The 23,637-nt window shown below is 39.9% G+C and overlaps 1 protein-coding gene across 11 annotated transcripts in view; it reads right to left on the reverse strand.

The window, feature by feature from the left end:
* Window positions 1–23,637, reverse strand: part of LMO7 (LIM domain 7) — a 204,021-nt gene that overhangs the window by 16,892 nt on the left and 163,492 nt on the right. For 7 of the 11 annotated variants that reach the window (XM_032314733.1, XM_032314738.1, XM_032314737.1 and 4 more), the window contains 9 exons: window positions 22,448–22,565; window positions 20,230–20,372; window positions 18,521–18,953; window positions 16,485–16,793; window positions 6,410–6,524; window positions 5,218–5,379; window positions 4,246–4,433; window positions 3,288–3,348; window positions 1,531–1,587 (listed from right to left, as the gene is read on the reverse strand). In XM_032314733.1, the coding sequence (XP_032170624.1) occupies window positions 1,531–1,587; window positions 3,288–3,348; window positions 4,246–4,433; window positions 5,218–5,379; window positions 6,410–6,524; window positions 16,485–16,793; window positions 18,521–18,953; window positions 20,230–20,372; window positions 22,448–22,565 (1,586 nt within the window). The remainder of the gene's footprint in view (window positions 1–1,530; window positions 1,588–3,287; window positions 3,349–4,245; window positions 4,434–5,217; window positions 5,380–6,409; window positions 6,525–16,484; window positions 16,794–18,520; window positions 18,954–20,229; window positions 20,373–22,447; window positions 22,566–23,637) is intronic. The other 4 variants (XM_032314739.1, XM_032314736.1, XM_032314729.1 and 1 more) reach the window with 2 other exon arrangements.

Consider the following 23,637-nt stretch of genomic DNA (forward strand, 5'->3'; position numbering starts at 1 on the left):
AAAGGTTTTCAAATGGTATATTACCTGCCAAATCCAAATTTTTACTTGCCACTACTTAAAGCTAACGTGCCAGCTCTGTATCAGATTTTCCAGGTCTCCTTGCTAATAAGCTACTTTTCTTAAATAAGACACCACAAAAGCACGTTCAGGAAATCCTTCCCCTTCCTCTCCTATTACTTGCCGCACAAATATTCAAACTTCACGTGTACACCTATGGACCTAATATTCTTCTCTTTATTCTTAGGGGTTACTATAGGAATGCGTGTCTGTATATAGTACCAAAAAAAAAAATCCAAAAACCAACTAAGCAAATTTCATGAAAGATGCTATCATACAGTATTTTAATTTTCCTGAAACCTCAGCTGTCAAATAAACTGTTCACTTACACATTTTTTTTTAAAGAAAACTGCTTTGAGACTTAGGAAAATATTCTTCCCTAAAATAGCCTGTTGAAGAGAAGTGAGTGAAAATTAGACTAGAGAAAGAAAGGAATTATCTTCTGTTAGCCAGTTTAAGCTAAAAGTATCATAGTGTTTCAACTAAATTACCGTAGAAAAATGGGAATTTAACAAAAATATCAAAAACACTATGGATACTGACACAAACAGACCTCGTACATGCACAGCTGGTGAGCTACTCCTATTTATGGTCAAAAAGAAACCTTAGTTCCCCAAAGAAATATTCTTCGGTTTTTGTTTTTGTTTTTGTTTTTTTAATCTTTGAGTCCAGTAAACAGAAGGCAAGCATGTAAAGGTTTTTGATCATCTTAAAAGTAAGAAACAATAACATTTAGACGCCTACAGCACACTCCTCTCTGTGCCATTGCATCTCAAATGTTGGATATTACTTTTAAGTTCTGACAGCACAGCACAGCTCAGACTGCATTCATGAGACAGGGCATCAGACAGCCGTGAGGGGGAAGGAATGCCACATGCACAGCACAGAAGGCAGCGCAGCCCAACTACACCAACACGGGGAGGCTCAAAACGCACATGTTCAGAGGCGCAACTGAAATTTACATTTTATTTACTTCAGGGTCAACAGGGCGGTCCTATGAACACTGCAAAGCCATTGTTCCAATAGCAAGAAACAACTCTGCTCTTTTTAAAGAGCATTTTCCCCGGAAGTTTGAGTTTTCAGAAGTTCAACAATCAGGTGTTGGTGTAATCTAGTATTACGCAATTGGTAGGAAGCAGTAAGGCGTAAGTGAGGTTCCTCATTTCTTACTGTCACCCAGTGGAAAGAAGTGTGTTTAACAGCATCTCAATCTTTTTTTAATTAGGAAAAAAAAAAAAAAAAGTCCAGAGGTATACAAAAGACACGCAAAGACCCATTACCACAGAGGTAGACCCATGAACTGTAAGAAAAGCATGATGACCCTAGGAAAAGAATGGAAATGGATTACGTTGCTTGGTCACAATGGCAGCCAAATTGAAAAGGCTTAGTGCCCAGCACCAAAGACTATAAGGACAGAGTGGAGAATGGGAACAATTCTATGAAAGTACATGAATTGTTATCTTGGTAGTTTACCTTGTTCAAAAAATTGTGATCGCCTTTTTAAGTTTTTCAAAGAAATAGGTTCAGATGCTAGTTGAAAAATACAAAAAAAAAATATATCAATACCATGTCATTCATTTTAATCTCTCACCACTGGAAAACTAAATGGTATCTGACATACCTTTCTAGTCCACAGCATTAGTTGGAAAATGACAAAACTGATAGCCACAGAAGATATGGATTATTTCAATGTACAAAGACACATATTTTTAGTAGTCTATACTATATCTAAATTAGTAGTGGAACTAATTATTTTATTAATAAATTCTAGCAGAGAGCATCACAGTTTCATAGAAGCCAAAAAAAAAAATCTTCCGTGCTAGATCACAAAGCTTTAGGGAAATGGAAACTAAAATGTATTGATTAGGTTTATCAACCCCAAATCTCGAAGTCCAAGGAGAATTGTTTGTAACTAAGAGTTTCTGCGTTACTAAGCAAAAAATGAACTGAGAAATAGTGGGGAGTTAGACAAGAAAATAAATTAATACCCAGGGAAAGATAAAATAAGAACAAATGTCCACATTAAAATATTCTATCTAAAGAATTTTGCCTTAGTTTAATATCTTATAGCCATTAACTTTAAGTAAATGGAGTTCAGTCCAATTAAGAAAAAAAGAAAAGAAAGGAAACATTCTGACTTCTACAGATCTGTTGCAAGGTTATCACAAACGATTCGTATACTTCAGTTTATTCATAAGTTGTAAATGCAATTATTACTTGATACTAGTTGGTGCTTACTTGCGTAAAGCAAACCCTTCAATGACAAGCGTGCATACATAGTCACTCATGACGAGTCCGGTGTCTTAGCAGTTTGCTTTGCCTGAGTCACAGGCAGAGTGGGACCTGGGTGTCTTGGATTTAACATGGGGAATCCCAAATAAATCATGTTTGCTTTAAAAACTCCTTTGATAAAGAATGCACTATTTGTTAAGACGCAGTTACTTCTACCTATCAGAAATTAAATACCAAAATAAATAATCAATAAAGGGGAATTTAGAAACTTGGTTTGGCTGTGACCTAACATATTATGAACTGGTAAAGGCAGATGCAAAGCCATAAAACTGACCCAGCCGGATGGGAGTCTAGTTTCCTGGTAGGAGGAGTCTGGTCTTCTTTGAGTCTCTTTCCCTGACTTTGTGGACCAGATCTTTCTTATTTATTTTGTATGCCTAAGGAGTAGTAGATAGCATGAAGCAACAATGATTTGTGGACACACAGAAGCAGGAAGAGAGTGATAACTCCAGGATACAATATCTCCCCAGATACCACACCTGCTTTTTCATTACAAATGGGTCCTTTGCCTAACAATGATTATTGCCATTTCTCTACTTGATATTAGCTGCCTGCAAACTTGTCCATTTCACAATAAAGGGGGAAAGGAAGCCTCATTCATTGTGTCAGATTTAACTAAGATTCCCTTTGCCAACATACCACAGCAAGAAGGCTAACGGCCTCAGAAAAACCAGCCTTTCTTATTTGACTTAGACACACAGGCCCTCGGAGCTCCTGAACAGGCTGCCAAAGCTTTGTTTGCAGTTCCTGAACTATTCAAACCCTGGAACTGAACGCCCTTCCACCTGGCTGCAACAGGATCTCTATGCTAACCTTTTAGTTTCAGCTTGCAGTGGGATCGGTTTTTCTTGGACTAACTTGTTATTAATTTTTATAATAGAAGAACTTAAATGCTGTGACTTCTATATTATAAACATAATTAAAATGGTGATATTTACCTTTTGATTCAAAAGTAGTACTTTCATCACGAATTCCATTCATTTCCTTGGATTCAGTATTCTGGAAGGATAAAAGGCCAGTTAACAACATTCTGTCCAGTTGGACTTTGGGTTAGAATAATGCACTTCCCATTAGTGAAAATATTTTAATAAGATGAGTTTTACAGGCTATTAGTGTATTTCTTACAGCTTTTTACATTAAGTTCAATCAGTCGTTATTTTTCCAAGAAACACTATGTGCCAAATAATTAGTTCACTTAGCTTATATTTATGAGTAAGCAACACAAGCATAGAGAATTCTTCAGCATTTAAGCTTTCCCTACACAATGCAGCTGGATCTCCTTATTAGATAAAAGAATATCTTAAGATAATAACAACTATATCTAGGCAGTCAAGACAAATATTTATTTGAAATTTAACTATTGCTTTGATACTTGGAAAAATTTCTACATTGTAATTATTTTTAATCAGTTAATGTAGTTAAGTATCTCTTAACCACACATTGAAGTCTACCCATCAAAGTCATCTACACAAGATCTAAAAATGTTTCATGTTTTAAAATAAGTATAGTAATTGTGTGTAATTTACCCACAAAGACTAAAGAAAGCATAAAAAGTTACAGTACATAATTTTACATTACATGTAAAATTATAGTATATTACATTACCACTTCACATCCACAAAGATCTGAGAAATGGGTATAATGTTAAAGATTGGTAGGCAATACCTACAGAACACTACTACGGGATCTTTTGATTTTACAATGATATAACTATTACTTATCTATGAGGGCTGCCTCAGGATTATCAGAATCACATTTTACTCTCATTACTATAAATTACCTTATTCAACTACATGTTTTTGAAGTAGCATCAAAATTGTTCAAATTCTTTCCCCCCACACACTTCCTACAGACACTTTGCTCTACACAAATACTCCTACTTCTCAAAATACTTACAGAATGCTGGAGGCTTTCTGAGAAATCAGTTGTTATTGACAGACTTGAAGATTTGTCTGAGTTGTAAATTCCAGAAGTTGTATCAATCCACTTTGTTTCGGGTGAACCTATAATTTTGGTAGCCATACTGGTGAGATTGAGAGTTTTATGCCGTGTAAATGGCAGGGAAGGCTGGTCTTTGCCCCAGTCTGATTGGCATATGATGATCAAGAAATGAGTACACGTAAATGGTGACGTGGAAAGAACAAAGTTAGTGAATGCACATACACAAAATATACATACAGAAGACACACAAACAAATCAGGTAGTGTGTGAAAGAAGTAAAGAGTGCAGGGGTTTTGACCAACAGATCACCTTCTGAAAACACAAGGGTTAGATCATATTAATAAGGAAGAGACTAGCAAATTTACTGACTCTTTCTGTAAACCAGAACTGAATATCGCATTTTGAGATCATAATTTGGAAGGTGGCAAGGAGTTTAATGCCCTTCTCCATCGAACCTCAACAACGAAGAAACACAGTAACAGAATTATACTGACAGTGCCTGGAGTATGAGCAGCAGGAATATGACCTACCCTGTTCTCTCTAACACCAGTTAGTTACGGTGCTGTCGAGAAAGTAAAGTCATAGTGTGATTCTTGATCCTCAGAATTGTTATGAGATTCCCAAATGCAGATGCAATTACAATAGCTTTCAGTTACTATCTGCATTCAGAGTCAGTATAGCATATCGATCAATCAGTCAATCAATAACGTAGAATCCAGTAAATGTGCTAGAGAAAAGTTTGCAGACAGAATAGTCAAGGAGGGATTGTTCCAGATTTGTTTGGGCATAACCACAGAACATCTTGAAGCCAAAAAATAAAAAGTAAATAAAAAATGAGAAAAAAGTTATTGAAGCCAGCTGTTATAACCACTTGCCAAAGACCAGTTCCCCATTGAGAAAGGCAGACAGTGGTAAAACCCAACTCACCAGACTTTCCATGGCGCCTGATATCCATTACTAGGTTTCCAGTTTCTTTAGCATTAGCCATGGTTGCCTCCCACTCTTTTGTGTCCTTATATGAAAACTTGGTGTTGTTAATAGCAATAATTTCATCATCTACCTGTAGCTGGGAAAATTCTGCTGGGCTACCTATAGAAAGCAAAATAAATTAAACAACCATTAAGAAAAAATTCCAAACAAAAAAATCTACATTTAGCTAGTCATTGCTTACTTAGAGAAAAAAATGACTTCTTAATCTCAACTAACCATTCTTAGATTTTTCAGGTAGAGCAGAGGGAGGAATTTTTTTTTAAGTTACAAAATATCTGAGTACCTACAACATACAAAGCCCCAAATCCATTTTTTATGCTAGAGCATGTATCTTCATTAACATATAAAAGAATAAGCTCATCTGTTCCATAAAATTTCTTTATTACCTTCGTAAGAACAAAGAAAATTTTAAATTATTTTTAAATTCAAAATGTGAAATATATTGTACTTTAATTGAGCTTCCAAATCCAAATGCACTCTGGAATAGATTAAAAAAAAAAGCAAGGCCATTTAAAACCCCTTACAATTACCACTTCCCGTTATCTAATTAAACAGTCTTTCTGAATTTTCAAAAAAAATAACCAGAGTTAGCATGCAATTTTATATAGCTAAAATATGTAAATGAGGAGCTCCTCTTAACTACAGTAGCTTAATTTTAGGCTCTGTGGTAATATTTTGCTCAAAATTCCTGGGAGGGATTTGGTAGAACCCTGGGTGGGGGAGGGGCTGCTTTTGTACAAGTCCCAAAGCATCCTGAGGACTCCGCGAGCAACAGATACATTAGGATGCTCAGAAAACACCAATTTATTACACAGCACATACATAGCCACCCCAAACACAGCCAATCATGGACAGTTCTTTTGGAATTTCCAGTCAATTGCTAATTGGAAGATGACAAATGAATTCTGTAAAGGCCAAAAGATAAGATTCTACAAAACTAAAATTAATGAGGCAAGCAGAAGAAATACTATTAGTCTCTGGGAATAGGCTGCATCTCCTCACTCTACTGCTGCCTTTTTCGCATGTGCTGTCTCCTCCTGTATCACATAAACTAATTTCTGGAGGGTTTTTTGAACAGCATAGAATAACAAGGGGAAGAAAGTTGAGTAGAACTAAATCTATGAATTACCTGCTTCGACTGATGCAACGAAGATCCCAGACAATGCCCATTTTACTGTAAACCCAAAGTCAAGACCGCTCCCGGGTGTCTGGTTTATGCTGATTCTCATATCACTGAACTGATCCTGAAAACAAACACGAAACGGTGGGATCAGGTGTCCCTGGCACCCACATGGAGGAAAGTCTATCCATGAAAGAACGGAGGCTATATGCAAGGTACACTTGAGTTATTTCATGATAGACCAGAAGCAGCAATCTTTTTAACCTGAGTTTGGTAAAACCTTCATTTATACACATACCAATGAGTTTATTATTTTTCTGCTAAAACAAGGGAAACCTTCACATCAACAGATGTTTTTTCTTCACATTAATATTTTTAATCAGCTGGGCATGAATAAAGCTTGGGCATTTGCCCCGTCTACAATTGGGTTTAATTTATAGACCATTTGTTATTACCCAGGAAAGGAGCGAGAAGGCATGTTGTGCATACTGTTTAGTGGTACAAACTTGCTATCAATAAATAAGCCCTAGAGATCTAAAGCATGGTACAGTGAATATACACAGCACGGTATTCTAATCCAACTTGCTAACAGACTATAGCTTAATTATTCCGACCAATAAAGAGAAAGGATGATTACGTAAGGTGATCAAGGTGCTAATTGTCACTACAATGGCAATCCATATATAAATATATATATATACATATATAAATGTATATATACATATATAAATGTGTCAAATTAACATACGGTACACCTCAAATTTATACAATGTCATATATCATTTATTTCAACACAATAGCATTTTTGGAAATGCAAAAAAAAATTAAATGCTTTTCTAAATGCCACCATACTTATTAAAAAGGCAAATCCGACATTTAACATATTTAGCTGAACAATGTCAGTGGGTTCACTGACACACAACTCAGCTACATGTAGAGCTCCGCTAAGACAGGGACCACCCCCTATTGGGCACCTGAAGTTTTAGCAAAGCACTGTTTGCCCTGTTGCCTCATGAAGATCAAGGGGTGAAGAAAGAGCCGCCACACGAGCTGTACAATGCGAGCTACATCATCTCTAGGGAACCAGGGTAGGTCAGATGCCAGGAGGGCCCCAACTGAGACATCCTAAGCAACAAGTCACAACTTCCTCCAAGTGACATCAGCCAACAAGCCCAAGAAACAACAGTCTCTTGGACAACGGACAGACCTCTGGTTCCACCTCTGTCACTATACTGCACAGCAACAAACGCTCAGTTTCACAAAAGGGCAGCCATTTTCCAAAACAAATGTTTTAAGTTGTAAAATACACGATGTCTGTGAAAATTTCGATTGCCTTTCATAATGTATGTGTTTTGTTTTGGGTAAACAAGCAGACATGAATTTTAACTTGAAATTCCCAGCCTCGTTTCAGTCTTTGATTTAGAATAATTAAGAACTGAGACGTACTCTTTCAAAAGCAGAAGTTCTTCCTAAAGCCATTTTATTTTCCAGAAAAAAAAAAAAAAAAGACCTATAAATTCTCCAGGTCAGTGTGGCAGTTAAAACTGAACCTAGGGGCGCGCCTGGGTGGCTCAGTGGGTTGAGCCTCTGCCTTCGGCTCGGGTCATGATCCCAGGGTCCTGGGATCGAACCCCATGTCGGGCTCTCTGCTGGGCGGGGAGCCTGCTTCCCCCCCTCTCTCTGCCTGCCTCTCTGCCTTTCTCCCTTGTGATCTCTGTCTGTTAAATAAATAAATAAATAAATAGATAAAAACTGAACCTAGGGCTAACTGGGCAATTCATAAAGCTTTATGCTGAAGTTTTTTCACCTCTAAAACAAGTTTAAAATCCAAGTGACTCTATTCTACGAAAAACTGATATTACGTAAGAATTAGAAACAAGGGGGTGGGGTGCCTTGGTGGCTCAGTGAGTTAAAGCCTCTGCCTTCAGCTCAGGTCATGATCCCAGGGTCCTGGAATCGAGCCCCGCATTGGGCCTTCTGCTCAGCAGGGAGCCTGCTTCCTCCTCTCTCTCTGTCTGTCTCTCTGCCTACTTGTGATCTCTGTCTGTCAAATAAATAAATAAAATCTTAAAAAAAAAAAAAAAGAATTAGAAACAAGGCAAGGAAGGCACCAGACCAAGAACTTACTATATTCTGTGGACACAGAAGTACTAAAACAATATGCATGTATTCATCTGGTCAACATACACTTACTGTGCATCTATTTTGTATAAGACAATAGGGCTTAATACTCGGGAAATAAAGATGGATTAGGCATGGTCTTTTTTCTCAAAAAATAATCACTGACTCTTCCAGAGTTGAGTATGGAACTACTTTAAGAAAAATCTGTAACTAATACTATAGAAAAGTTCTCATCGGAAAGCTTGTAAAGCAGTTTAAATACAGAAACCCCGATGTGGGTAGCGAAAACATGTTAATAATCAGCCTGATGAACACCGATCTTCAGAATAAAACTCTGCTATGAATAGAAAAAATTAGTGGTTAATTCCTCTCCTTAACCGAAACTACCACACACTTAAATTAGACATGACTCAATGAAAATAAGTGGTCATCTTCGCTACACTTACCCTCCACAAAAAAAAAAAAAAAAATTAAAAAAAAAAAAAAGCCAAGTAAAGCACAGAATCTACTGCAATATGAGGACAGAGGACAAATGATGGGTTAGATACGCAAGATACTAATTGATGTTTTTTAACTCGAAGAATAAAAGACAGGATGGGAGCCTCAAACTACATAAAGAATACTTTGTGGGAGACAGCAAGTAAACATTATCCTTTTCTACCAAATATAGGATAAAAGAGAATGAGCTTAAGGTATAGATGAAAGAGTCTCACAATTTTATTAGACCAAAAGAATTGTCTCACAAAAGGATATTCTTTTTTTTTTAAAGATATTTTAGTTATTTATTTGACAGACAGAGATCTCAAGTAGGCAGAGAGGCAGGTAGAGAGAGAGGAGGAAGCAGGCTCCCCATTGAGCAGAGAGCCTGATGAGGGGCTCGATCCCAGGACCCCGGGACCATGACCTGAGCCGAAGGCAGAGAGTCCAACCCACTGAGCCACCCAGGTGCCCCACAAAAGGATATTCTTGCCTTGCAAATGAACCTCCACTTGACCATACCAAATAATAGAACAGATAACCAGGGCGCCTGGGTGGCTCAGTGGGTTAAGCATCTGCCTTCGGCTAAGGTCATGATCTCAGGGTCCTGGGATTGAGCCCCGTATCGGGCTCCCTGCTCAGTGGGGAGTCTGCTTCTCCTCTCTGCCTGCCTCTCTGCCTACTTGTGATCTCTGTCTGTCAAATAAATAAATAAAATCTTAAAAAAAAAAAAAAAAGCACAGATAGCCAACTCTCTAAAACAGTTAACAGGGGGTTACACTGTCATGTACAGCCACAGCCTCAGTGTGGCTACAGCCTGGCAGATTGTAGGTGTGGGGGTCTTTAGAACTGTAGACAGGCCAAGGAGAAATTACAGGAGCAATTATAGGTCCATTTCTATCAATAACCAGGGGACCTCAGGCATGTTGCAGAGTCTGCCAGGGTCTTCTCTCTCATAATGACTTTGCAAGCTTTCTGTTTTGCAAAAACCTGTCTTCAAATGAAAGTCTTATGTAGACCACCTTCCTCCCAAACCAATACATAAAAGGGATTAGAATGAAGAGCTATAATTTCAATTACAAACTATAATTTCAATGGCGTGGCCTGCCCATGGTGGCAGGCCCTGAGGCATCTCTCTGGAATCCTAGGTCCTTGAATTAGATCAGCCCATAGACTCTACAAGGGAACATATCTATAATTATAGTCAAGCACAAACTGTTCAACAGTGATTTCAGTTAGGATTTCTACTTCCTAATTTATCTCTCCAAGATACATGCCATGTGAGTATTCTACAAAAGATCCATGCCTTAGAAGACAATGATGGAGGAATTTCTGCTTAAACAGGATAGAACCAGGAATTTAAGTTCTTGGGGGAAAGCTAGATTCTTGATGACTGATAAAGCGGTTCCAGTTGTCTATGCCAGAAAAGATAACGTATGGTTATCAACATATCAACATTTAAAAATAATTTCCCTCAAATTAGATCCAATTTATGCAGAAGTATACACCAAAAGATGAGCCTTTTAGACAAAAATGAGATGATCTATTTAGAGTAGCAATGACAAGATTTAATTTTAGAACATCTTATGACTTAAGACTTTCCTATCACCAAAGATGAGAATTGATGAAAAAGAGAGTCAGTCTTACACACTGAGAGGTCAGAAAGCTATTTTCTCCAAACTTTTCCATTTAGATAAATGTTGTTGACTTAAGGGAAGCCTACTGAAGTTGATAAAATCAAACAAAACATTAAACACAAACTTGGGCTCTACAGTCATAAATAACAGGAACTAGATCAACTTCGATTTTCGTACACATGATTCTTTTGCATCATTTCTTCAGGATGCAAGTGGGGCATGAACAGAAGGGAATGACCCCCAAATCATGGTGCTGTTCTGGCCCTGAAGTCACTTTCCTTTACAAGATCCATCCATGTCTGTACCTACTTCCTCCACTTCTCCATTCCTAGAGGCAGGTCGCATTTCCAGTCTCATCACTTAGCCCATTCCAAGTTGATCTCTTTCCTACCAAACCCATCTTCAGTCCTCCTCCCACCAGGCACTACCCCAACTATTATTACTTTCAGAAACCGTCATCTACATCACCCATTATCCTACTTTCTCCTGTCTTTTTCTCCATCTGTCTGGCTACCTCTCAGGTTCATGAATGTGCTTCTCTGCTTGCTCTCCTATTCTCATTTTTTTGTTGTTCCTGAGCCAGTCTCCCATCTTTTTGACTACAAGCTTTCCTGAATAACCTTCCCTATTGTATCTTCAGTTACTGGCTCAGCCCAATGTATCAAAAATTAAATTTAGGATCTTCCTCCCAAACCTACTCTTTTCCACCTCTTGTTTCTCAAGTATTAGATAGTTACATCATTACCTGACCAGATGCCCAATTTAGCAACACCTCTTCCTACTTTTCCTGCCCCATCCCTGCTGCACTCATGTATTGAATAAAGTGCTCTTGAGTCCTCCAACTATAAATCTATTCTGAGTTATCCCATCCTTTCACTGGTCTTCAGGTCACCATGTTAGTTTAGAGGGGAGACCATGGCCCCAACTATTGGGGCCACCTCCTAATTGGTGCTCCTGCCCCGGCCCTTCTTTCCCTCCATCTTCTACACAACTGCCAGAAGTGTAGTCACAGAACATGTCAATTATTATTACTGTACCCCATTTTAACATTGCTGGTAGCTCCTTACTACCTATTGCGTAGATTTCCAACTCTGCATTTCAGAAATTCCACATTTTTGATTCGGTGCTGGTAAGTTTCAAAAACTATGTAGCTTTCCTCAAAAACAATCTTAAGAATGATTTTATCTTCATGAAACAGAGGATATTTTGGTCCCTGTTGGCTCTAAGATTCTAGAGATACAGCAAAGTTAAGTCAACATTTGGAGACTTAACCACACATAAGGCAGATCTCAAATTGGAGTTTGTCACATTTCCCAAAAAATAAGGTCAGAGAAATTACAGTTGTGGCCTAAGCACTTAACCAGCCCAGGGCAAGTTATGTAACTTTCAAATCTCAAGTATTTCATTCGAAAATGTGGGGATAATACTACCTACTGTGAAAGGTTACTGGGAGGATTAAGTGAAACACTTAAGAAGTGCCAAGGTACACCCCGGCCGCCGCGTAATTACTTTCTGTTCCGCGTGGAAACAATGCTACACATGACATAATACGCTGGTTAAGCAATTTCCAGGTCAACTCAAGAAAGTCCTATTTAACACTCACGTACCTAACTCTGCAGCCCTGAGAACACAGCATTCAAGAAACACGCTCAGATCCAGGTACTGTGCTAACAGTGATGGGGACAGGCTTGCTTCCTGTTCTCCCGGAGAGGGGAATCTAGACAAGTTTGGGGGGGGGGGGTACTGTGATGCAGTTAGCTCTGGGTGCTACTCAAAAGGGGCACCAGACCAGGGCAGGCTTGGCAACCGAGAAGTTAACATGTAAAAAGCTTCCTTCCTTCCACTTCTCTCATCTAGCTTCTGGGGAGCACTTAAAAAAAAAAAAAAAAATCTGGGGCAGAGGTTCTGCAATGGGGATTTGGATGAAGTTTGAGAGAAGAGGGCTCTGACAGGACAGAAAAGGAAACGAATCCCTGTCGATGAGACCCGTCAGGGGACTAATCATCAAAGCCACATCTGTGAGGCAGATAGAGGAGGATGAAGAGCTCTGGGGTCACCCTCTTCCCTGGCCTTGGGGTCCCCCTTCACAACTGCCCCGGCAGCCTGGATCAGAAAAAGAGGGAGGAAAAGAAGCCGTATCACAAGAGAAGTAGGGGAGAAACGGGACTGGGAAGGACTGAAACCCCACCTGGGCAATGGGGATGGGAAAGAAATTTCTGTGGGCGGATTTTAAATGAGGTTATATTAAGTTCCTTCCTTCACTAAGCCTTCCCTTCTTAATGGCACAAACCACCTCATGACCACAATTCTGTAAGAGGCTCCAACCCAGTTTCTGCCCCCCAGACTTTGTTTCCTTAAAATAATTCTACATAACAGCACAGTGCTTAAGTTGTAAAATACGCCTTAATCTTAACACGCCCACATTAATGAGCCTATGAGGACCTAAATTACCTGCCAGAAAAGTTCATACTTCAGTTTGGTGATCAAGGCCTTGAATACAATTCGAGTCAGTAAACCAAAGCACCAACTACGTGTAAAGGCTATGGAGGGTACAAAGAATACCAGTGAAGGAGAAACAATGAACATTTCGAACAAGGAATCCAGCAAATGAAACTTTCACCAAGGGTGAAAATTTCAATTCCAAGTAGGAGAAGAAGAGGTCTTGATTCACGAAGGAAGTGACCCTCCTGGGCTTTGAGAGAGCAGGACAACTTCACAAGACAAACATGGGTGAAATGAGCATTTTTGAATCTGGGAACATAAGAACAAGTCTCTGTGGTGTGTTAAGAACGTGGACGAGGTGTTTAAGAAAAAACAAGCAGTGTCCTGTGGCTCGGTCACCTACTTTGAATTCCTTTTTCCATGGCATAGTGTGGTACAGGCGACCTTGAGTCAGAGTGCCTGGTTACAAATCCTGACTCCACCACTCAGGACCCTGTATGGTCTTGGACAAGTGACATGACTGCTTGTGCTTCAATTTCCACAACAGCAAAACAGGGACACAAGTGTCCCTGAGGACTAAGAAACGGCCTGAGAAGCCTGGTTGGCCCATGGCCAGAGCTCAGTAAGCAGTGGTTACAACGCTCCAAAGGGACCTCGGGACCAGTGCAGAGGGGCCAGAGTGCTCCCCTGAGGGCTGTAAACCTCACTGAACAGACCACAGAGTGCCACCAGAGGCCATGGAACCCAGAAATGACCAAGTGCAGCCTGACATCATGCAAGTCAACCTAACATGGGCTTGCAGGGATCGCACAGACAGGTGACAATTTACAAAGTGTTCTCACTGCTGGGGAAGGACCCTGAGAATGAGGCTGGTGGAAGCAGGGACAGAAAGGAAGACTGCCATGGGAGATTCTGGAGGAGGTCTAAGGTCTAAGGATATTACTGGCAAAAGGATGAGGTAAGAAGTAGAAGAAAGACCAGAAGAACACTCATCAAGCTCCCAAACATCTAGATGTTTGCCCACATACTACTTTTTATTCTTCTGTTCTCTGAACACGTAGAATGATAGAGTGTGGCCAAACACTTGGAAGAGCGTTACAAACACGCTTGACTTATTTGTGACGGGCTGTCTGTACACTAGCAGCCCTGTTCCCGAGGCAGTAAGCTCCTTCTCAGCGGTAAGAGCAGGTGATGCTACCTGAGCAGCGGCGCTGTCCGCAGGGGAGGAGGGGACATGCCAAGCCACACAGAGTTGGGCAAGTCACCGTGTGAGCTGTATGTATGTGCAAGAATCCCAACGCTGGACTCGGTGAAGCTTAATTTTGCTTGGTAGGATGCCATGCCAGATTTGGAGACAAAGGAGCATAAATCCATTAATGATGAAACCTGAAACCACACCATGTTAATTCAGGTTCTCCCAAACTCCAGCAACCTGGAACACACCCAGCACCACACTTGCCTCTTTTTCTTAATCCGCAAATGCGGGTGTCAGCGCCAGCCTGAGGGTGTCCTACCACCAAAAGCACAACAGGCTGTTTTGTTGGGTCTGCTATTTGAAAACGTGAACGCAAACATGCAAGTCCATAAAAACAAAAGACACCTTGCTTCTGCTTTTACTACTCACCCACTGGTCGCTTATGCTCTCCAAGTATACCAGAGGCTACCATTCTCATCCACTGAAATTCAGGATGCTAATTACAGATTTCCAATTCTTTAAAAACGAAGCAAAAAAATTTTACGCCTAATGATTCTAGCAAGCTGAAGAGATCACTGTTGGATACATGTTTGTAAATATGCATGGGCCCAACGAAGAAATATACCTCCATGTTAACAAAGGTCATCTCTAAAAGATGGGATTACCCGTCCTTTCTGTCATGCACCCTTTCCTGCATTCCCAAATTTTCTCAAGCACGAAGTACTTCACAATCAGAAAAAAATTCTTAAGCTTGTAATGCTTTTCTGTAGCAAATATGCCATATCAACTTAGTGACATAGTTCTTTCATGAATATAATTTAGGCCAAGTTATATACTTGGTACTATGCCTTGGAAGACACACACACCTTGGTGGTAAGGCAGCAGAGAATGCCTGACTAAGCCAGAGAACCAAAGGAGTTCCTCCATGCTACGGGGTTCATACAGCTATCAAACTGCTTAACAAAGATGTTTGGGGGTTTTGGGGGGGGCTTTGGTTTTTGTTTTGTTTTTTTAAGAAAAGCTTTCCGTTCTCTAGACAATCAATGACTTTTAGCTTACATATAAAACATACTACATTCATTACCTACCAATTCTCCTAAAAGCAATCTATGATGGTTTTAAATAAGAAAAACTACACACGCCTCCACCCCGTCCCCATCATTCTTCTTCTTCTTTTTTTTTTTTTAAAGATTATTTATTTATTTATTTGACAGAGAGAGATCACAAGTAGACAGAGAGGCAGGCAGAGAGAGAGAGGGAAGCAGGCTCCCTGCTGAGCAGAGAGCCCGACGCGGGGCTCGATCCCAGGACCCTGAGATCATGACCTGAGCCGAAGGCAGCAGCTTAACCCACTGAGCCACCCAGGCACCCCCCCATCATTCTTCTTCTGATCGTACATTTTGTTTAGACTCCAAACATTAAGGAATATAACCGTCATACTGTAACGAGGCCTCAATATTCCCATTAAAATACAAGAAAAGCCACACAATTGTAGACTTTGTAAATCAGTATTAAAAGTCACGGAAAGGTTGTGATGTCTGGGTGGCTCAGTTGGTGAAGCATCTGACTTCTTGGTTTCAGCTCAGGTCATGATCTCATGGGTTATGGGATCCAATCCTGTAAAGGGCTCCCTGCTTAGGTCGAGGAGAAGCGTAATCTACTTGAAATAGTCTCCCTCCCCCCTTCCCTTTGCCCCTCCCCCCACTTGCTTGCTCACAGGCTCAAGCTCTCTCTCAAATAAACAAATACAAGTCATGAGAAGGTTAATATGATAGGACAGAAAGGCCACATCCCTAGAGGCCACAACGAGCATGTGTACCCGTTTCCCCTGGTGGTCAGTTAACCTCACTTACCCGGTAGACCTGAATCTGTAACCTCCCAGGTGACCCCAACACCTGAACCAGGGACCACTGACCACTAGGGGGTATAAGACAACAGTTGCTGGACTGAGGAATAGAGAGGAAAAAAACAGCCAAACCCTAAAGAGATTGCTCCAAAAAGCCTCAATACACACACAACACAAGTGTTCTGGACCTACAAACGGAAAGGTGCAAGAGGTCTACTTCTTCTGAGATATGCTAAAAACCAACGGCCACATGATTTTGGACACCATCTACCCAGATAATAATGCCCAGAGGTTAGAAGCCCCGTTTTCCAGGTTTCAATACTGAAGTTTCTGAGCTTGGGGGACAGGCAGCCTTCCCAAACTCACCTGTGACCTTGAGTCCTCCATCTGTGGTGAGCTTCCCCCTTCTCCAAACTCAGACGTTAAATCGGGGCCAGATGTGGAAGACAGTGTGGCTCTGGAAGTGTCAGCCTGGTCCTGGGAAAGGGATGAGAAGGAGGGTGTAGGGGACGGCAGCCCCGTCACACCTTCTCCCACCTCGGCTCTCTCTCTCTCGCTGGACTTGCTGGAAACGAGCTGGCTTAGGTCAGGTCTCTGCACAGAGGTGCGGACCAGACTGTTCTGAGTTCTCTTAGCATCTTCTACATGTCCGTTATACTTCCAAGAGTCATCCATCTAAAAAGGAAAACACCATTTCAAGGTTGGTATCATTAGATTTCTGTTTAAAAAAACATGTATATTAAATACTTTAAAACTATGAAAATAACATATCTCCCACAGCATCTATGACTAAAAGCTCGGAGCACATTCGTTCCTGCTCACAGATAGGCACATATGTAGTGGGAAGGGGATTCGTTTTTTACAAACTGATGATATTATCAACATACTGCTGAAACTTGCTTTGCTCATTTAAATCACCCTGATAGGTCAATAGACAGATTAGCCAATAGACAGATTAGACTAGCCTTTTAATTGCTGAATGCTCCATGGTACGGATTTCTACAATTTATTCATTTGATATGCGTTCAGTGTTGTTTCAAGTGTTCTGTAACCACCAAAAACACTACAACAAGTACCCACATACTTCTATAATTGCAATATTTATTTTTATAGATTCCCAAAAGTAAACTCACTGGACCAAAGGATATTTCAGATGTAATACATGTAATATTTTAAAAAGTAATATATAAATTTTATATATATTTATCTTCTTGAAAAAAACTGTAGCAATGTACTCCCAAAGGAATGTAGAAGAATGGCTATTTCTCTGCCTCTTGCCAACACTAGACATTTTCAATATTTTGAGTGTTTGTCAATCTGATGTGTGAAAAGCTATACACCTCATTCTTGCTCTCATGAGGCTGAACATGCTTCAGTGTGTGCTATGTCATCAAAATTCTGAACTCTCTCTTCATTAAATTGGCTACTCATTTCTATATCGATTATTCTACTCCTTACCTTTTTTCCTATCAATCTGTAGGAACATGTGAAATCCTAGTGATATTAAACTTACATCCAGAATTTATTTTGCTATATTTTTCTGAGTCTGTAAGTTGTCTTTTGACTGTCTAGTTGTCTTTTGACTGTAAGTTGTCTTTTGACTGTTTAACTGTAAGTTGTCTTTTGACTGTCTAATGACCCATATATATTTGATTTTTTTTTTATGCTACCAAATATATCTTTATTTTATTTACTATAATGATTAGGACTTTCCTGGCTAGTTTAGGGAGGTTTTCCTTACCTTGAATATTTTTTCAAGTTTTTTTCTTAGATTTTAGGATACTTTACTGGCAGGGGTAAAAATAAATCTGAACATTGACCTTAACACTCTCCTGCAATGCCCTCACCGTCAGCTACATAATACTGCTTCATTCTCAGGGCAAATATTTCCATTTTCTCTATTCTTAAAAATCCCAATATAAATAGAACCGTGAGATACATTTTAATACCCACATTCAAGCATATCAAGTTCTAATAAAGCAGGTAATCAGAGAAAAACAGAAAGTTGTACCTAAGGCACCTGAAAATATTTAGGTTGAACCACGCGAAATTGCTGTTTTGTAGGTCAAAAAGAACTACTAGCCTAATACCTTACAAAAGCTTTATTTGAGAAAATACAACACTAAAACATGCTCTGCCTTAGAAAGCAGCTTATTCGTTCTTTAAAACACATCAGGCCTTACTTACTTTCACTGAAGGTCAAGTTTAACCAGCTCCACAGACTTGTTCTACTTTAAGCATTAAACATCTATTGAATCTAGATCAGCTGACACAAAATGGCCCTATCCATAAGTTATGCATATTTTCTATATCAAGTAGAGGTAAATCAAACTTCGACACAAGTTCCCCCCAACATTTTGCTCTTGAGAACAGACTAAATAACCTGGGAACATATTTTTTACCGTGTAGGATCTCGGGAGTGATGAGATTCCCCTTGCCTGAGAGCCAAAAGGTCTCGCTGTGACCACAGATGTTAACCTGGCTGTATCAGTTTTCTGGTAACTTCTGGGGAGAGAGGCTGAAACTCGAGTCGACTCTCTTTGTGTCGTCAGTGAAGGCTGAGAAGACAAAGAGTCTGGGCGTTGTTCTTCGATGGGGCTTTTAGAAGGAAGGTGAACATCAGCGGCCGCAGCATCTTCTCTTTTTGCACAAGTCGTGGAATCTTGTTTAGGAATTTCTGTAGAATATGCTGTTCCCTCCTCTTCTACTCTCTCACTCTGGTAACTTGCTTCTGACATGGTCCGTGTAGGGGAAAGCATCTCTTCATGCAATATGTCATCAAAAGAATGCAACCTCCTCCTCAAGGTAACTGTGGACGTTTGCTCTCGGGATTCCCTTAGCAAGAAGAAGCACACCACGACACCAGGTTACGCATGTGACACACCAAGGTGGAAACACAGAGGTCACTTGGGCAGTAACATATAACTGACTAAGAATAAAAAGGCTACTGACGTCACACAATAACCAACATGATATTAACAAAATAGGAGTATAAGTACAGGTAATTTTTTTTTTTAGTGCCACACTAAAAGATTGTAGGAACTAGATTCTTTTATTTTTTTCTTAAACTGGCTCTCAAATACCTCGGCGGGATTTTTTAGTTGTAAAGAGATGTTAATGAGAAAATGAGGATATTTGAGTAAGGGAACATGCACAAAGTTTTACCTACAAGTTTATCGATCTTCCCAAATTAGCATACTATAAGTATAACTGATTGTCCGACAACCAGTTTGAACCTTCCAAAGATGTGGATTCCTTTATAGGGCTGGGAGTTTTTTTTCCTGTATATAATTTTAAATAATTTAGTAAAAACAAAAGACCACAGAAGACTTAGACTTCAGTTAAGATCAAGTTCGTAGGTGATTTCATACAGCTTGATAGGACTTGCATGGACAATTATTACAAATTAAAGACACCACTCATATTTATAGAGAAGCCCATGACACATCCAACCTCATTGCTACCTTTCACCAGGGAATACCTCCTAAGTGAATGAAACTGTGCTTACCATTTGCTTCTAAGGCACAAAGCAGCTTTGTTTAACTTCACCTGACAGCACATTTCCTCTTTGACATTATCCTTAAAGCATATTTGCCTTCCCCCTGACCTATAAATATTCCAAGGTTTCTCAGAGGAACTGCTCTACAGGAAAGTTTACATTGGACCTTTATCCTGTTATGTCGGAATGCCAAAAATAAACCCCTTACGTTTGTGTTTATATCGTCTTCCTTTAAAACAGAATTTTAATCGCACCACTAAAACATGAAAAGGAACTTGATATTTTACACAATTTAGATGAATGGGAGCTGGTTTTACGTAGCCATTCCATTCCTAAATTCATCTTAAAAGGAGAAAAGGTAGTTTATTTTCTGCACCAAAGATGCACACCCAATACTGCACTTGAATATACAACACAAAAATCAAGAATGCACACCTATATCAAGCACCCACTTTTTTTGTTAATCCAAGTCACTATTTATTACAGCAATACTTTCTCATTGCACAGAAAATCCTATTTGCTTATGGTTTAATATTGGTATCCTACCTTTATATAAAATATGGATTTCTAACACTAGGAACTCCCACCGTGAGATGTCCTCAGCTTTATTACCTGTCCTGTAGCATTTCCTTAAACGTCTTAGAGCTTCTCTCAGACTTCTCGAGTGCCTGCTTTTCGATTTCTTCCCTCTCTTCCTTTTTCTTCTGCAGATCTGAAGTGTAGCTTTTTCGACGATCTTTCCATTTTGCAAGGTCCTAGCAGAAGAAAATCACATCAGCGCAGGCACACCTGAATTTCTACACACCCTCTCCGGCAGGGAGAGCGCGCCGGAGTGTCCCATTACATCGCTGAAACTGTTCACTCCAACTTGATGCCAAGGTGGCCTAATTTTGCTTTTTATAGCTGGCGTTTCTGTACTAACCTTTATCTCGTGTCTGTCGAAAAAATCTGACCTAATAAGATAGACCCCATTACTGTTTTCCTGCCTCCCTGCCCATTTCACAATGCATGCTAAATGCCTGTGATTGAGTGTCCGGCCAGAAAGATCAGGAAGTGTTTCAACTTCATTTTTACCTTACTCCAATAATCTGGCTGCTGTGTGAAATGTCATATTTCACTAGTACAGGTGGAACAGAGATAGGATGGTAATGGTGAAGCGTAAATGCACACTCTTTCATTCAACATACGCTGCACTGGATCCCTACTTTGAGGCAGAGGACCACAAACACGCAGACGTGTACAATGTGGGTTCCCTCAAGGAACTCTTGGTCTGGAAAGGAAAGGGACTTATAAATAAAGGTTCAACAATGAGTGTGATGGGATAGCACAGGATGGTGGGGGTCTGAAGGAGAGACAGTGGACAACTCTACCTCTGGCAGGGGAGGACAGAGTTTGAAAAAGGCTTTCCTGAGGAGGTCAGGCTTGAGGATAAGATTTTAAATCAAGTATACTCCACCCAACAACAGGGCAATAAGGAAGATTCCATAGGAAAAGTGGACCTGTTTCCCATATTCCCAGGAACAGTCTAATCTAGGTGGGTGACCCCAGAACAAGCAACCTGATTTTGCTTTTAAATGAGCCCTAGCAGCCTAAGCTGGTTGTGACTCTCAAGGGTTTAAAACATTTTGGATGGTACAGACTTTTCTAGGTCTCCAAAATGGAGAAATGCCATGCTAAGAACTGCTAGTGGGATTCCAATGCAAAGAGAGGCACATCCAGGATCTCAGACTAAACTAGTCCAGTTTCTATACCCTTAAGAGTTGACAGAGCCATTCCTGCTTAAGAACAGCCTGAAGCCAGTAAGAACCACTTCTTTTTGTTCCAAAAAGAACAAAAGCAGTGTGTGTTTAGTCCTACAAATAATCAGCATGTATTTTCAAAGGCATTAACAGATAACACCTCAATATTCATTTTCACACCCAAACTGTCCCCATGTATCTGGGCAAAGTGACATTGAACTACTATTTCTTGATCATTAACTCAAGTTCTCAACTAAAAGAGACACCGAAATTGAGAAATGCAGCCAAGGCAGGAGATTCTTCATTTCATAGACTTTAATCTCTCTGAAAATGAAGATTTACCCTCCTTGGCCCTTTTGTTCATCCTAACGCTCTACTCTTCCCATAAAGTTATCCTCAAACTCCTTTGGGCTTGCTCTGTATAATTTATCTATTGTGTTTCTAGACACTCCTTTGGTTTGTAACAATTACCCCTTTCAAAAAAGGTCAAGCTTTTTCCCTGCAGAGACAAAGTTAAATATTAAGTCTGTGTCCATATAAACATCTGGATATAAATGAGCCCTGTGAAAACCTCATTTTGATTCATATCACACAATTACTTTTCCAGCCAAAATATTACGCCTAGTTATATTTATTTCTCCCCAAATCTGTATTAACTCTAAGAACCCCCTTCATCTCTCCCTGCAAATGCCCATACTGTTCTGGAACCCCTGCTCCTCTAAACTTTGAGTTAAGTCTTTTCCCTTCATAAACTTCATTAACAGTCATACCCCCAAATTCAACTGACCACAGCACAGGAACAGATTAACCACACTGTAAGGAAGCAGATTCACATTTTTGAGAACTCAGAAAATATGAGAAAATAAATATCCTACTATATTTTTCACAGTGGCCTTTAAAAATAGGCAATAGTGATAGGCCAGAAAGGGGTACAAGCCTTTTCAAAGGAAGCTGATCACGTTTTCTGTAGAACTCCATTCTGTAGGAAGGAAAATCATCTCAAGTATACTGATCTTCTTGTAAAAGAAGCAAGAAGGAATCCAACAAGAAGACTTTCCCCCAGCCTTCCCTTCTCCCAATAAAGTACTCACATCTTGCCACTTCTGATCTTGTTCTTTTAATTGTGATTTTATTTTCTGCATCTCCTCGTAACGCAGCTGACGCAAGTTCTGAACATCCTCCGCGCTGACATCACTCATGGACTTACTCCTACGACAAAAATACCCATGGTAACCAAGGGTCACATGACCGGATTTAGGGTTAAACTGGAAGGCTGGGCTTTTGTTTGGAAATTCCATCTAAATTTCTGCTGTACTACCTAGACGTTTTCGTGATATTATCACAGAAATAGCACTACAGAGATAAATGGTGTTTTTCCAAAACGCAGAAACAAGAGCCTAGCACTCAACTCAAGTGTGAATTCTTTCACAAAATGGCTAAATGAGCTCTCCATGAGTCTGAAAGAAATAATGTTCATATTTGGAGTGGTCCATGCATGAAAGGCTTACTTCAGAAAGAAATATTTACTAGAATCATCTGTAGGTTTCTATCTTCCCCAAAGATAATCTTTTAAGGTCTGGCTGCCTTTTCTGGGCACTTATTAAATAATTTAATGACTACCTGATATTTTCTCCTCAAGTTCATTACCATGAATAAACGTGTTACTTCTTCTCAAGGATTCTCTAAAATCCAGCCACCACCGCACTAGACATATTCTCAAAGCACCATGGGTAGTTTCTAATAGCCAGTTATAATGGAATGACCTCCACAGCCCTCTGTTTTATTAAGGCAGAATGCATGTCACCTGATGTGTGATCCTGTCATGAGTATGTACTGAGGATTAGCTCTCAGAGAGCTCAATCTAGAGTAGAACCAATGAGCAGAGTGCAGCGTTAGACAGGAGGCACCCGGAAGGGATGGTCCATTGCACTGGAGATTAGAGTAGTAGGCATGGGGTAGTCCAATATGAATACTAGAGAGCAGGCACGAATGAAAGAGAGCTTTTCAAAGTGGAGTACCCAAAATGTGCTTTCCTACAGAACTTTTATAATGCACTGTGCATTTTACTTCATTGTAACAGACTCCACTTTTATTTAAGTAAGTTATTTAAGTAACTTTACATTTCCTTCTTGGACCTTTAAACTTCACCCTCCCAAGAGTTTGCTATCACAACGTTTCTTTTATGACACACTTGCCCTTAGCTAGCTCAGGAATTCAGTGGGCCTCTATGCAAATGATTCCCAATCCACAGCCCCAGGCCAGGCCCTACCTTGACTCAATT

Source organism: Mustela erminea, chromosome 15, assembly GCF_009829155.1.
Source record: "Mustela erminea isolate mMusErm1 chromosome 15, mMusErm1.Pri, whole genome shotgun sequence".
In the NCBI taxonomy this organism is placed as follows: Eukaryota; Metazoa; Chordata; class Mammalia; order Carnivora; family Mustelidae; genus Mustela; species Mustela erminea.